Source organism: Globicephala melas, chromosome 3 (genome assembly GCF_963455315.2).
Source record: "Globicephala melas chromosome 3, mGloMel1.2, whole genome shotgun sequence".
NCBI classification, from domain to species: Eukaryota; Metazoa; Chordata; class Mammalia; order Artiodactyla; family Delphinidae; genus Globicephala; species Globicephala melas.
This window is the reverse complement of record NC_083316.1, coordinates 91,261,591-91,275,560: the sequence shown is the minus strand read 5'-3', so window position 1 is coordinate 91,275,560 and position 13,970 is coordinate 91,261,591. Positions and strand designations below refer to the sequence as shown.

The following is a 13,970-nucleotide window of genomic DNA, read 5'->3' as shown; positions in this document are numbered from 1 at the left end:
ATTTATGAAACAGAAATGGAATCATAGACATAGAAAACAAACTTATGCTTATCAAAGGGGAAAAGGGGTGGGCTGGGATAAATTAGGAGTTTGGGATTAGCATATACAAACTACTATATACAAAATAGATAAATGACAAGGTCCTCCTGTATAGCACAGGGAACTATATTCAGTATCTTGTAATAAACCATAATGGAAAAGAATCTGAAAAAACAATATCCATATATATATATCCATATATCCATATGTATCCATATAACCAAATACACATCTCCATGTATCTCTATATCTATATGAATCACTGTGCTGTACACCAGCAACTAACACAACATTGTAAATCAACTATAATTTTACAGAAAGAAAGAAAAAGGGAAGGCATTCATGTTTTTAGGAGTTTTGGTGGCAAGAAATGAGAAGGTCATTAGAAAAAATTTCATTCTGACCCTCTACCCACATCCAATAGAATCCAATGGCTTCCGCAAATTATGCTTAGCAAGGTGTTCACTGCTTTCCTCCCCATCTTTTTTTTTTTTTTTTTTTTGCGGTACGCGGGCCTCTCACCGTTGTGGCCTCTCCCGTTGCGGAGCACAGGCTCCAGACGCGCAGGCTCAGTGGCCATGGCTCACGGGCCCAGCAGCTCCGCGGCATGTGGGATCCTCCCAGACCGGGGCACGAATCCATGTCCCCTGCATCGGCAGGCGGACTCTCAACCACTGAGCCACCAGGGAAGCCCCTCCCCATCTTTTTCAAGTACCCACTTCAGTTTTCTAGATCCACAGATACTGAACTTGAAGCCAGGTTCATGACTAAGTGTCTGCCAAGCACACGCTATAATTACGCATCACTCTACAAGGCAAAGAGGCGAGAGAAGGGAAGTCTGTTGCCTGAGGGGGGCTTACAAAGGACAGAAGCACAAGAGGAAGGAAGAGAATGGAGCCTGGAAATAGGATGCGGTCTGGGTCTTGGGTGCTTAAGGACCATTTGCAGCACATGGGCCTTCTTCACCGCCCCAAATACTTCTTGAAAATCGAGGACTGTAACGAAATGGAAGGTAGAACCAAAAGGGGGAAGTATACCAGACAGAAAGGTAGGTTTGGGTTCCACCCCCTTGAGCAAATCACCCCTTCTCTCTGGGCGGCATTTCCCACACTGGTGAAGTGAGAAGGCGCTTTCCAGCTCTCCCATTCTGATTCCCGGGAGCAGGCTGCAAGCTGGGGTCGGGGGGCGGGGGCGGTTAGAATTCTGTCTTCCAGCAAGCCTCACAGTCCTTAACAGCTGGGTCACTGCACGTCAAGCCTAGCGGACTACCCGTGGGCACGCATCCAGCTCGCGGCAGAAAGGCCGAGAATTACCTGGTATGGCTGTTAGAGGACAGGCTCTCCCAAGGCTGCACGCTGCAACCGGCCACAGCAAAGGCTCCCCCGCAGCTGCCGTCCAGCTTCATGAGCAGGGCCTTGGCGGCGTTCTCGGCTGTCTTCCGGCAGTCGTGAGCTCGCTTGAGCATCTGAGTGATGTTTTCATCCCCTGACGGGTCTCCTGCATGGCAGAGAAGCCAATGGGTTAATCAGCGCTGGTCCAGAGGAGTGAGTCTGGACAATCAGTAGCCAGTTACTCGGGGGGGAGGTGGCGCAGTAGAGAGGAGTCCAGCGGTGAATGCCAGTGAAGAGACGCGCGTCCTGGGCCTGGCTCTTCACCGAGAAACTGCACCGAGGAAGGCATCTTCTCTGCTCTGGCCTCCACGGTCCTCCCCGACAAATGAGGGGCTGGCCAGTAGGAGCTCTGTGGTCCGTTTCCAGCTCTAACCTATGATTTTCTAATTCCCCAGGCTCCTCGCTGCTCCCCGCGTCCAGCCCCAAGTCTCCTGTGTGGCCCTTCTCCCCTGCGCTGGTTGGTACTTCTCTGTGAATGAGGCCAGGGAGAAACTGAGGCCAAACCTTACGACCCCTCCACAAGTCTGCAGCTTTGCTGAGAGCTTCGTGTAGGCACGAGACACAAAACTAATGGTTAAAACGAGACCTTGAGACTGGCTCTGACTGTCCTCTATGGACGCTATCCCTGACCTTTCTCTCTGAGCTAGGCCATGGCCAGGGGCGAGCTCCCCTGCCTCCAGAGGCCAGGAAACTGGGCTGGAGCAAGACGTCAGGGTCGTGGCCACCACCACAGAGCCAGACAGGGAATTCCCTGCCCAAGACAGTCACTTTCTTGTTGTGTTTTCAAAAACCATGCCGGCCAAATAAGTCATTGGTTTGTTACCTCTGCCGCCCAGGCCCATGATCTTCCAAGTGTGTATATATGAAAGCTTATGCCAAAGCCTAAGATACAGAACTGGCAAATGTGGAACTGGTTGAAGTGGGCAGGGGTGGGGGGCATACACTCAGCTTCTCCACCCTCCACGCCCACCACTGAGGCCTAGAGAAACTCCTCCAGCTTCCCAGGCCCAGTTCGAAAAGCACTGGTCTAAATCATCTAGAATGAACACCTGTGCAGTCAACAAGAAACAAAGAAAAAACCCACAATAACTGACACTGTGGGTAAATGTTACAACTAGTACTTGCTTCCCTGTGCAACTACATGGCACGTTAGGGCAGGCTGACAGGTCAGCAGCCGTTGTCAGCAGAATGGAAGAGTGAGATTTAATAGGGAGCTGCTAAAAAGTCAATCAACGCTCTGCTTTACAGAGGAGGGGGAGGAAACGTGGGTGTCCGTGTCCCGCAGACTAAGATTCCCTGGACCTCCCTCTGGCCACTTCTCTGACAACTTTCATACTTTTTTCTCCTTCCACAAATAAGATATTTTACGTATGTCGCACCGACTGCTCTCTGAATTCTGAAGAGGCGTGTTACTGACTGCCCCATTTTATAAACAGACCCATGAGCTACCCAGGATTATGTTAATACAAGGCATTTTATTATTGATTTTAAATATTTAAAATGCAGATTTATTTAAGTCCTTTCAGCTCCTACCAAATAACTGTGCTGAGTAGGTACAAGCCTCATAAAAGGTACCTTTCAAGGATGGAACAGTTTAAGACATTCCTCTGATACAAACTGGAAATAAGATGATTGATTTTTTCCTTTAATTGATCATTTTCCTTAATACTTACATTAAAAAAAACCCAAAAAAACCTGACAGCAGGCCAAGATCATTTTAGAATCTGTTTAAGAGGAGGAATAAAGTTTTATGGTTTGGTTAAAAGACCCTGAAAAATGAGGTTCCTAATGGAAATGCTGGCAGAGTTTCTACTTCTGGGCTGGGATGGTAATCCTATTAAAAAAAAAAAAAAAAAAAAAAAAACCCAGAAATCCCAGAGAGGGGGGTGGAGGATGGTCACCCGTACAAATGGAGGCCTGCTTCCTCGCTGGGTGACTTGGATATGAAGCAGGAAATTAATACCCAGGATACTTCATTCCCTTCAGACTTGCTTCAGATTCCTGTCCATGTCAAAACTGAAGGAGGAAAAATAGGTGAATGTTCAGTGCAAAAGCTAGAGCCCAGGCAGGGAGCAAGGAGCTGGCAAGGAGGAGAGGGATGCATTCTGGAGGTACCCCGACGGCGACCTTCTCTGCAAGGTGTGTCCTGGAAGGACTAGCTCTAACGTGGGCTCACAGCCCGCAAGGGAAAGCCAGTCCGTGACAGGTGGCCTGGTCCCCAGCCTGCCCACGCCACCCACCTTTGACTCTGGAGTGGTCCGGTCAGTTTTTTGTTCACCTGCCATGCCTTCTCGGGAGAAGTTGCTGTTATCAGGTGTAGGCTGAGGGAGTCTGCAGGCCTCAGCATCAGAGATGGCAACCTCTGTCCCTGGAGCTGTCTTTCCTCCCGAACACTATTTCCACTGCCACTGTCCTCATGTCATCTCAATGCCCAGAGCCATAGTCACTGGTGAAGTTTTGGCAAACGATGGTAACTAGGATGCCACACTCGTGTCTTTTTCAGTTCATAGCCCTTCTAGTTACTCAACAGTGAGGGTCAGCAGGGGGAAGCGGTGTGGATCTGGAGGGAGGAATCACGCCAACAGGACGCGTGATCCCTGGGGTGAGGGAGAGGCAGGGCTTCGAGGTGGGCTGGCAACACCTCTGCTCCCCCACAGGGGCAGGCCGGGGCTCCCGGGGCTCCCAGGGCTCGCATTCGGTGAGGCTGACAAGAGCAAGGTATGAAACGTTCCTCTGCATTCCCACGACACCTGGAGACCAGGTAGGGGGAACCCACGCTTCCAACCTACTCAAAGGAACAAACCTGGAGAAAAAGCACAGCCAACAAAAGCAGCCCCAAGAGGCAAAGGCCTTGTGGGCAGCAAAGGGACCCTCAACGACCAGCATCAGAGAGAGGCTGCGGGAAAGCTGGTCCCTTTCATCGTGAACCTGGGCCTCCCACTCCATCTGGTTCTACTGCCAGCCGGGGAGAGTACGTTTCCTGAGAGGGTTTGTTTGTTTTAACTTGTCTGTAATGCTGTTTCCACTCCAGTTCTTGCTGCATTCAACATAAACAATTTACTCACTCAGTCATGAGGAAAAAATGAAAAACACACTTGACAAGGGAATTTCATGTTGTCGGGAGGCGTGCCAATGCCAACAGCCGAGATGGGGGAAGGAGAGCAAGAGAGGCGGGGGGGTGAGGAGGAAGGAAGGGGACGGAGGGACTCCGGCCACACTTACCGGGAGATGACCCCACACCAGCCGCGCGGAACTGCCCCAGGATGAGGCTCTGCTCGCTCTCGGCCAGCGCCAGGAGGAGTTCATAGGCTTCGATGCACTGCTCACTGAAACAGAAGCACACGGCATCCTCAACTCAGCCAGAGGATGGCGAGCCTCTCCAATGCAGCGCCGTGCCCGGGGTGGGAAGCAGCTCGGGACCTGGCTCTCAGCCTCGCCGTCCATGTCAGCAAGGAAATACCCAGGGATACTCCTGGCCAGAGCCAGGGTCTTGCTCTGTTACGTGGCCCCCTCCCCTGCCCCTGTTTTTTTAAACTTTAAACTAGGATCTAGAAAAATACAAGAGAAGCCATAAAGATGAGGGAGGCAAGTCTGCTGGCCCTTTGATGATCAGCTCGAAGGGAAAGGTAATAGGTTCCTGACAGCCAGCCTCCCGAGATGCTCTCCAATCGCCCTGATCTCTACACACTGCTATCCACAGCCTTTGCATAACCCCCTTCCACGTTGTTGCAGGGTTGGTCTGTGTGACTAAGGCAGAAGTCATGGGATGTCATGTCTGAGGTTAGGTTATTAAAAAACACGGTGATTTCCATCCTGGTCTCTCTCTCTCCTCCCTTCACTTTCCCTCTTGGATCATCCTCTTTAGAGGAGGCCAGCTGCCATGCCTTGAAGACACTCGAGCAGCCCTATGGAGAGGCCCATGTGGTTAGGAACTAAGGCGCCCAGCCAACAGCCAGGGATGGACTGAGGACCCTACCCAAAGCTTCTTTGAAGCAGATCTGCCAGCCCCAGTTAAGGTTTCAGCTGATGCAGCTCTGGCTGAGAGCTTGACCAGAACCTCGTAACAGACCCTAAGCCAGAACTACCTAGACAAGTCATTCCCAGATTCCCGACCCTAGAAACTGTGATGTAATAAACAGTCATACAATAATAGGTAATTCATATAGCACCCTAGAAAGGGGACTATTTTGACCCAGACCCACCTATTCAATAGAATGGCCACTAGCCACATGTGGATATTTAAATTAAAAAGAATTTAAGGTAAATAAAATGAAAAATTCAGTTCCTCCGTTGCAATAGCCACATTTCATATGTGTAACAGCCATGTGCGGCTAGCAGTTACCATACTGGATAGCACAGAGAACAGTTCCATCAACACAGAAAGTTCTATTAGATGTTTGTACAACTGTTTCATGAAACACTCACAAAACCTCTGACAAGAGTTTGAGAATGGATTTCTAAGAGGAAGAACATTAGTCTCTCTTTGGGTACACCAGGTAGAGAGAGGATCAAAGAGCGACCTCTTGAGAGCCACTGCTGCCTGTGACCCCACAGGGACCCACGTCTGTACTGGATGGAGCGTGTGCCTAATGCCTCAGTCATCCTGGCCAGATGCCTGCAGTAGTGAAATTCACCCCCCCCCAAGCAAAGAACTGATTAGCTTCTCCAAGCTGAGCAGGGGAAATGTTGCTTTACACAACACTTATTAGCCAACAGACTGTTTTTTTATTGTCTTTACTTTCAAGTTCCTTTACTAAGAGATAAGGAAGAGGGTCCAATGACTGCCTCTGGGTACTGGCAGCTCCTCCTCTCAAGGGCAGTTAGTTGGTCTTTCAAGTTAGAGACGCTGGGACATTGTTTCTTCTGTACGGATGAAAGGCAGACTGCCGGTGCAGAAAGGCCTGTTTCGAGAGCTGTCATAGCCGATTATCTGTTTGCTTTGCTGTGTCTGTCAACTAGTAGGATTGCTTTCTTGCTTTGGTCTCCTATATTTAGGTTTGATATTGTTTTCTGAAGAGGCAATGTTTCTGAAAACAATACTGACCTTTGTAAAAGATGCCAAGAGTAAGATACAATGGCTACTCTGGGACTTCGGTAAATATGCCTAAGCAACGCGAATGAATCTATGAAAACAATAAAGCACAGTTTCGTAGCTTTTCCCAAGCAGTAATTTAAAAATAGATAAATTCCAAAGCCAATGAAGCTGAAGAAAGAGTGGTACATTCATACACCACTTGCTCATCAATGAATGAATCGTATTCATTTCAACTGGTTTGTTTTTATGGGAAAAAACTGGCAGCACGCCTGAGGAGCCATGAAAATATTCATACCCTTTGACCTGTAATTCCTGCTTCGGGGATTTTATCTTGAGGAAAATACTCACAAGAATGAAGGCTTTTGTTTTAAATTATTCACCATCGAATTATTTTCAATAGCAAGAGTCTGCAAAAGTCTAAATGTCTTTTAGAGAAATGAGTAATAACACCATATGAACTTGATGTAGGGGATACAGCCAGTCAAAATAAATGGAGACTTTTAAGCAACATTACAAAACTGTAACAACCTGAAGGAAGAGAGTGCCCCAGATTTACAACAATGTAAAATATATATGAATATGAATAAAGGCTGGGAAAAAAAGATTAGAAAGAACAAGACTTGAACATGTAACACAAAACTTGATGTTCTGAGGGATACTACTCGAATGAAATAATATTTAAGTTGACCATGCGAACAGAAACATACCTGTTTACTAATACCACACTCATTACCCTTATTTTCTTAATTGCTGCCACCAGGGTGCTAATTGATTTTCAATATATAGCACACTAGCATTTGCTGGTTATGTTGTCTACTTTCACGCAGAAGCTTGCTATGCATGTATTTCTAAATTAAAGTGGCTACTCGCCTGCCCCGCCCCACTTCCTACCTGTACTGCAGGGCCAGCCTCAGCGCGGTGGCATTGGATTCGTATTTCCCCACCAGCATGCTCATTCTCTCAGCATTGCTTTTGCATTCTTCCAGGGTTATGGTCAGAAGGTCATTTTGGGATTTGAGGTGTTCGATACGGCTACAAAGGAAGGAAAATCACGTTCACAATTTTACACCGGGACTACAATGAATTTGCCAAGATTTTAGCCATTGACTCTATAGATTCCGGCCAAAATGCACATTGGATGTGAGCTCGTCAGATGTTTTAGTAAATGCAGCTGATGAGTAGTAACGAAGGAAGAAGCTCAAAGCTGAAGAATCACTAAATTCTGTGTGGATGAGAAATAAAAAATAAACTCCTGGTTCTTTCCTAGCCAGCCACAGATGAGCCATTTGCTAGGTACTGCACTAGGCTCTGTAGATACACCAAGGAAAGGAACCAACCACGTGACCTCAGGCCCTCATGAGAGTTACAACTGGTATGCTTCGATGAACCACCGTCCACAGGGACAAATGAAATCACAGTAATAGCTACCATTTGTTGAGCCCTTGATCAGTAACTCTCCCAACAGCCCTCTGAACTAAGTATTATTATCCTCATTTCTCAGAGGCAGCACGGAAAGGGTAATTAATCCTTGGGATTTGAACCAGGCAGCTTGACCCCAGATCCTTGACTCAGAACACTCACTATGGGGCAGGAGCAAAAGATGAATCAGTGAATGAACAAGAAACTGCACTTAAGGGGCCTTTGAATGGGAACTGTGGATCGTGTCCAAAGCTCCTTCCAGCTTGGACAGACCCCTAACTGCTAACTACTGGTAGGATAAGTGGTGGGAACTTTAAGTTTTATAGGAATCAGAACGGTACGTTCAGGGCAAAAGTTCATGGCAAAGTCAGAAAGCAAATCAGAAAAAGGTAAGCCTTCAGCCTCTCCATTTTCTGTCCCACGACACGGATGACCTGAATGCAATGATTCATTTCCCATGGGACATGCCCATCTGTAGCACTCTGACCACCAAGTCTTAAAGAGACACAGGGTTTCACACACACAAAATGTTAAGGGGCTTGGAAGTCATTTGCCTTGAGGATAAATCTTAGGGGCACATATCTTAGAGCAGATTATGGAGACACTCGCCCATGCAGGACATGTCCCGTGAGTGTACAGCTAAGACCGCTGTGTGGCTCTGGCAACAACAAGGTCAGTTCAACATAAGGTATTACAAGGACACAGTTTTCTGTCCTTGTTCACATTCAGATTTCTTCAAACAGTCCCCACTCTCTAGTTTACTTCTCAACTTGCTCCAGTTACATTCAGTCCCTACTGATTAGATGAAACTGTTTACTCGGCTCACAGACCTCCGTGTGGTCAATTCTATCTTACGGGCCTTCTCAGGCAGTACCCCTGTAATCGGGTATGGCTTCCTTCTTGAAACGTTCTCCTTTACCTGGGTCATGAGAGGTGTCTACTGGTTTTCTTCCTACCCGAAAGGTCATCTCTTCTGTCTCCTTTGCCGACTCCCTCTTCTCTATAAAATCGGTGAGGGTCGATGTTCCCTCAGGACTCCATCCTGGGCCCCTTCTTCTATCAACACTCTCCCCCTGGGGTGATTTCATCCAGTGCCACAACCTTAACAGGCACTTATATTCCCATGGCTCCCAGATTTCTTCAGTCCAGACCTCTCTCCTGAGTGCCCATCTCACATATCCAGGGTTTCACATGGACACCTCCAATTTAACATTCCCAAAGGGGACTCTCGATTTTCCTCAAACCTTATCTTCCTCCATCTTCTCCATCTCAGTAAATGCCACCACCGTGTACCCAACACCACCAGTAAGACACCTGAGACTCTCCTTTGAGACCATCCCTTTTTCTTACACCTGTGGGTTTTTACCACCAAACACATACTGACCCCTTCACATCACCACCACCTGGGCCACGCTGGTCCACTGCTCAGCTTCCACTCCTGCCCACCTCCTTCCATTCTTCACACCTGAGTGAACTTTCAAAATTTAAATCAGATCTGTTCTTCTCCTACGTAAAACCCTTTAACAACTTCCAATGACACTTAAAGAGTAAACTTTGTCCATGGCCTCAAAATCTGTATCTCACCCAGCCCTGCCTATTCTGCCACCTTATCTCATGGAACTCCTCCTTTCACTCATTCTATTTCAGTTCCATGGGCATTTGGGCAATTCTAACTTCATGCCAACCACTTCCCAGCCTTGAACTTGGTAAGCTGGCCCGTAAGTCTCCTCCTAGTTTGTCATATGGCTGTTCCTTTTTCCCCTGAAAATCTCAGTTGACAAGTCCCCCCTTCAGAGATGCCTTCCCTGGCTGCCTACTAAAATCAAGCCTTCCTGTTATTCTGTCACAGTGTCCTATTTATGGGGAGCTTTCTTACGCTCTTATTTATTTGTCTGCTTTTTGTCTAGCTCCCTTAACAGGACATAGCTCCATGAAAGCAGGGATCTTGTCTGTTTTACTTTCTTTTGCATCCAAATAGTCCAGCATATAGTAAGTGCTTAACATGGATTTGTTAAATGAGAAAACACACTTTTGAGTAGACGTGACACCCACCCCTGCCCCCCCCCCAAACACAAGTTAAAGGCTGTAATATTTTTGGAGGGTAATAGGACTCCAACTCTGAGACAGGTAGTTAAATAACAGACACCAGAACATACTGGTAGATTATTTACAAGAATTCCCATGTTCTAGCAGCAGCTGTGATAATATAGAGAACAACGGAGGTGAGGTAGGGGGGCAGGGGTCGATCAGCTGGGCTATTTAACAGCTCTGGACTTGAGGCAAGTCATTCAAAGTCAAAGCCTTTGGTTTCTCATTTGCGAAATGGGACTATTCTGCCCTCCCAAGTTGAGGGTTAAGAGGCTGTCAGTGGGGGAGCCTTTTGTAAGCTGTTAAACTCCATGATAACGTGAGCTACAAGCACTAAATAGTTCCCCCTTCTTTGGTCTCTCCTAGGTGCATATAATTGAAGAGAAAGGAACCTCCCCTCAAATTCAACGACAAAGCAGGCTTGTTAAATCCCAGGATCTGTAGAGAGGAGATCCTCATTACACAGAGGGCCCCTGAAGGCATCTGACTTCATTAAACTGCAAAGGGCATATCTGATCCAATTTTTAAGCACTCCTCTGCCTGTGATACCGAGAGGGCTGCTTCTTCACTGCTACAAGGCAATCATCAGGATTGTCACTCTTAAGTATTTTGGATTTAATAAGGAAACCATTTAATTTCAAGATTTAAAATGACCTAGATAGCCATATTTCCTTGGTTCTCAAGTGCTATATTAAACAGCTTCAAATCAGGGAGGACTAAAAGGATAATTCAATTTATTCAGGTTTGCCATACACCAGGGGAATGGCATCCACATTTCTGACTGGTTAGCTCGTAAACCTTTCCAATTCTGACTGTGCTCTCCCACTGAAGATTGCTAGGTCAGGGCAGCCACAGCACACTTGGATGCCATCGCTAGTCCATTCTGCCACCGCGGAGCCAATTTCTGAGTAGTTGCCGTGGCTTGCCCCTGGTCCTTCTCTTTTGCTTTTTTAGCAGCTCTCTTTCATTGCTGGGACAACACACAAGCCAGTCTTTGCCAAGGGGCAGGGGGACAAACTCAAACCACCTCTGGCATAAGATTTAGGAAGAACCCATAAAACTGGGTACACACAGTGGAATTATTCTAAGCAGGATAGTTAGAACTACTTAGATAATCAGAACTAAGTAGGATAGGATGTAGGGATGGGGGGATGTGCACGTTTGCAAAAAGCATAAATAAAATTAGGCAACCCTCAGTTCGAGCAGGGAGGATTAGACCAGCATGCCTGCTCCATCGCAGGAGCCCCTTCATCAGACTGCTTCTGCTGGCTCCAGGCACCCCTGGGTGCTGAGTCCACATCCCAGAGCTGCTCTCTGTGGTTCTCAGCAGCTCAGGCTGCAAGCTTGGGAGCCATCTTGCCATCCTGACCTACTTGTCATTCCTTATGGACTGCTCCCGGGACATGCTCCTTAATTTGCTAGGGCCACTGCAAAATGAAAAGGCGGGGCCCCTGCTTCATAAATTATTAAGAATTTAAAACAGTGACAGCAGAGCGGTAAAGCAAGTGTGGGGTCCTTTTAAGCATGAGGCCCTGTGCATGTGATGACAGGTCACACAATGCCCATGAAGCCAGCCCTCCTGTGATGAACAGGATGGTGGAAACTCCCCACCCACCAGCCTGACAGCATCACTCTATGTCACAACACATAAGCCAACCTGAGTTGATCTTTGGGAAGGGAAAGGAGTTACCCCCAGTGCCACCATCCAAATATGCAGAATTTCTCCTTACCTATTCAACCGTTCTGTTTCCACCTCAAACTCCCTAATTTTGCTTTCCGAGATGGCAGATCCATGCGAGTAGAGTGTCTGGAAGATCTCTTGGATGTTGGAGCAGTCCTGAAGAGAGTGGGCCAGGTGCTCCGCCACACTGCTGGATACCTGTACAGATGAGCATTAATCCCCCTCTGGACAGCGTCACTTCAGGGACGCTGGTCCCCAGGCATGCTTTGCACGCAAAACAATTTAAAGCCGATGTTCCTTGAGAAACAGGCACCAGGAGATAGCTACCCTGATCTTCCTCCGTTTGTATAATATCATCCTAGCATAGAAAGCTAACTACTGTGAAACAGTACATAAAACAGTGTCAAAATGCAAGCGGCATCTTCTAAGCTGCATCCTGGGCAGCAGGCATGTGGGATCATGAGTGTTTAGAGACCTAAAATTTTGGATATTAAACAGAGGCTGAACATCCTTCTCCCTTCCGAAACCCCCTGCCACTCCCAGACTTGTCTCCGGCTGTTGTAGTTAAGGGGAGCGTCCACTCCTTTATGTTCATAATTTGGCTTTGGCATGGAATCTGGGTGCATGCAATTTCTGCCCAGCACAAAACTCTAAACTAGGGCCTTAAGAGTGCTGTTCCGGTTTTCCCCACCCCTGAGGACCAAATAAGCTGGATTTCCCAGCCTTACCCCAGAATTCTAAAGGACGTCCCTAGGGAACTGAAATTCCCTTTTCACCATTTATCAGCTTACAGCCCCACGGGGTTCAGGGCTCTACAAATGAAAGCTCTAGTACTGAGCTGGAAGGTTCTGGTCTGTCACAGCATCGGCCACACTTCAAAGGCAGCAATCCTCCTCACTGGAGAGCACCTTCCCTTTCAAGAGGGATGCGCGAACGGTAAAGTTCTCTTAGAGCTTCCTGACTCACTCCATCTCTGGGGAAGCAGGGTGATATAAAGCAGATACTTTAAGGCTTTCATCTACATTGCCAGTAACCAGACCTAAATCATTTCTTTCTGAATGGTTTCAGCTAGAGAAAAAAAAAAAAATCTCCCTTAAGGCTGAAGAGGTGATTCACCACGTGCAAACCACTATACATTTTCATTGGCTCCTTTGGAAGGAAATCAGGTATGATTTCTTATTATAACTAACCGGTTTACTGGGGGTGAACTTCGGAAGTTCTTCTATCATGGATAAACCACTGTGTAGCTTTACTGGGTACTTTGTTGCCTTGCTTCTCATGAACACTCACCCCTATGCTGCTGATTTCTGAGCCCAGGACCGGCCGATCAGACGATGAAGATTCGGACCTGGTCTTTGATAGCTTCACTCTCTCAGCAATCTTAGAAAACAAAACAAAAAATTTTCAAAACACAACACGTAACTCCCCATATACACTGTTGAGACTCTGTTTATACGGGGCTACTCTTTAACTGCGGCAACTCAACGGATTCATCAAGTCTTAAAAACGACTCACTTGTCCAGTTTTTCTGCTTAACTCACGGTTTTTCAACCTTAGCACTTTTGACATTTTGGGTTGGATATTCTTTGCTGTAGGGACTGTTCTGTGCATTGTGGGGTGTTCAGCAGCATCTGTGGCTTCTGGCCATAAGATGCCAGTAGCACTCCAGCTATGACCATCAAAAAGGTGTCCAGACATGGCCAAATATCCCCTGGGGGACAAAAATCACTTCTGGTTGAGAAACACTGGTTTGACCTGACTTAATAAACTTGATGGTTGAGAACCAACCTTCTTGCGGAGACTGGTAGGGCTACCGGGGAGAGGACGTGTATCATTCGAACAGTCTCTCTGGGGCAGACTCAACTTAGGAGTGGGGCGGGGGGGGGCTGTGGCTGAGAATGGAGGGGCTACTTCTCACAGCTGCCAGGGCCTGTCCATCACAATCTATTTTTCTGCTGGCAGGGCTGTCAGTCCCGTGAGCAGGGAGATCACTGGTTCATTACTCAGGGTCCCCTCCTGGGCTGAACCTTGATCCTCGAGAGCAGCTCTCCGCCCACCCCTTCGCACTGCAGAGCCTGACAAAACATCTCACTCTCTACAACGACCTGTCAGCTGTGACATGCTCCAGCTGGCTGATTAATGAGAGCTGGTGTCCAGCCTGTAGCCGAGAGAGACTTAAAACATTAGTGGGGGGGCCTCCCTGGTGGCGCAGTGGTTGAGAGTCCGCCTGCTGATGCAGGGGACACGGGTTCGTGCCCCGGTCCGGGAAGATCCCACAGGCCGCGGAGCGGCTGGGCCCGTGAGCCATGGCCGCTGA

The 13,970-nt window shown here is 47.7% G+C and overlaps 1 protein-coding gene across 7 annotated transcripts in view; it reads right to left on the bottom strand.

The window, feature by feature from the left end:
• Window positions 1–13,970, bottom strand: part of MCC (MCC regulator of WNT signaling pathway) — a 464,937-nt gene that overhangs the window by 42,443 nt on the left and 408,524 nt on the right. For all 7 annotated transcript variants that reach the window (XM_060296098.2, XM_060296099.2, XM_060296100.2 and 4 more), the window contains 5 exons: window positions 12,944–13,033; window positions 11,703–11,851; window positions 7,357–7,497; window positions 4,653–4,756; window positions 1,353–1,536 (listed from right to left, as the gene is read on the bottom strand). In XM_060296098.2, the coding sequence (XP_060152081.1) occupies window positions 1,353–1,536; window positions 4,653–4,756; window positions 7,357–7,497; window positions 11,703–11,851; window positions 12,944–13,033 (668 nt within the window). The remainder of the gene's footprint in view (window positions 1–1,352; window positions 1,537–4,652; window positions 4,757–7,356; window positions 7,498–11,702; window positions 11,852–12,943; window positions 13,034–13,970) is intronic.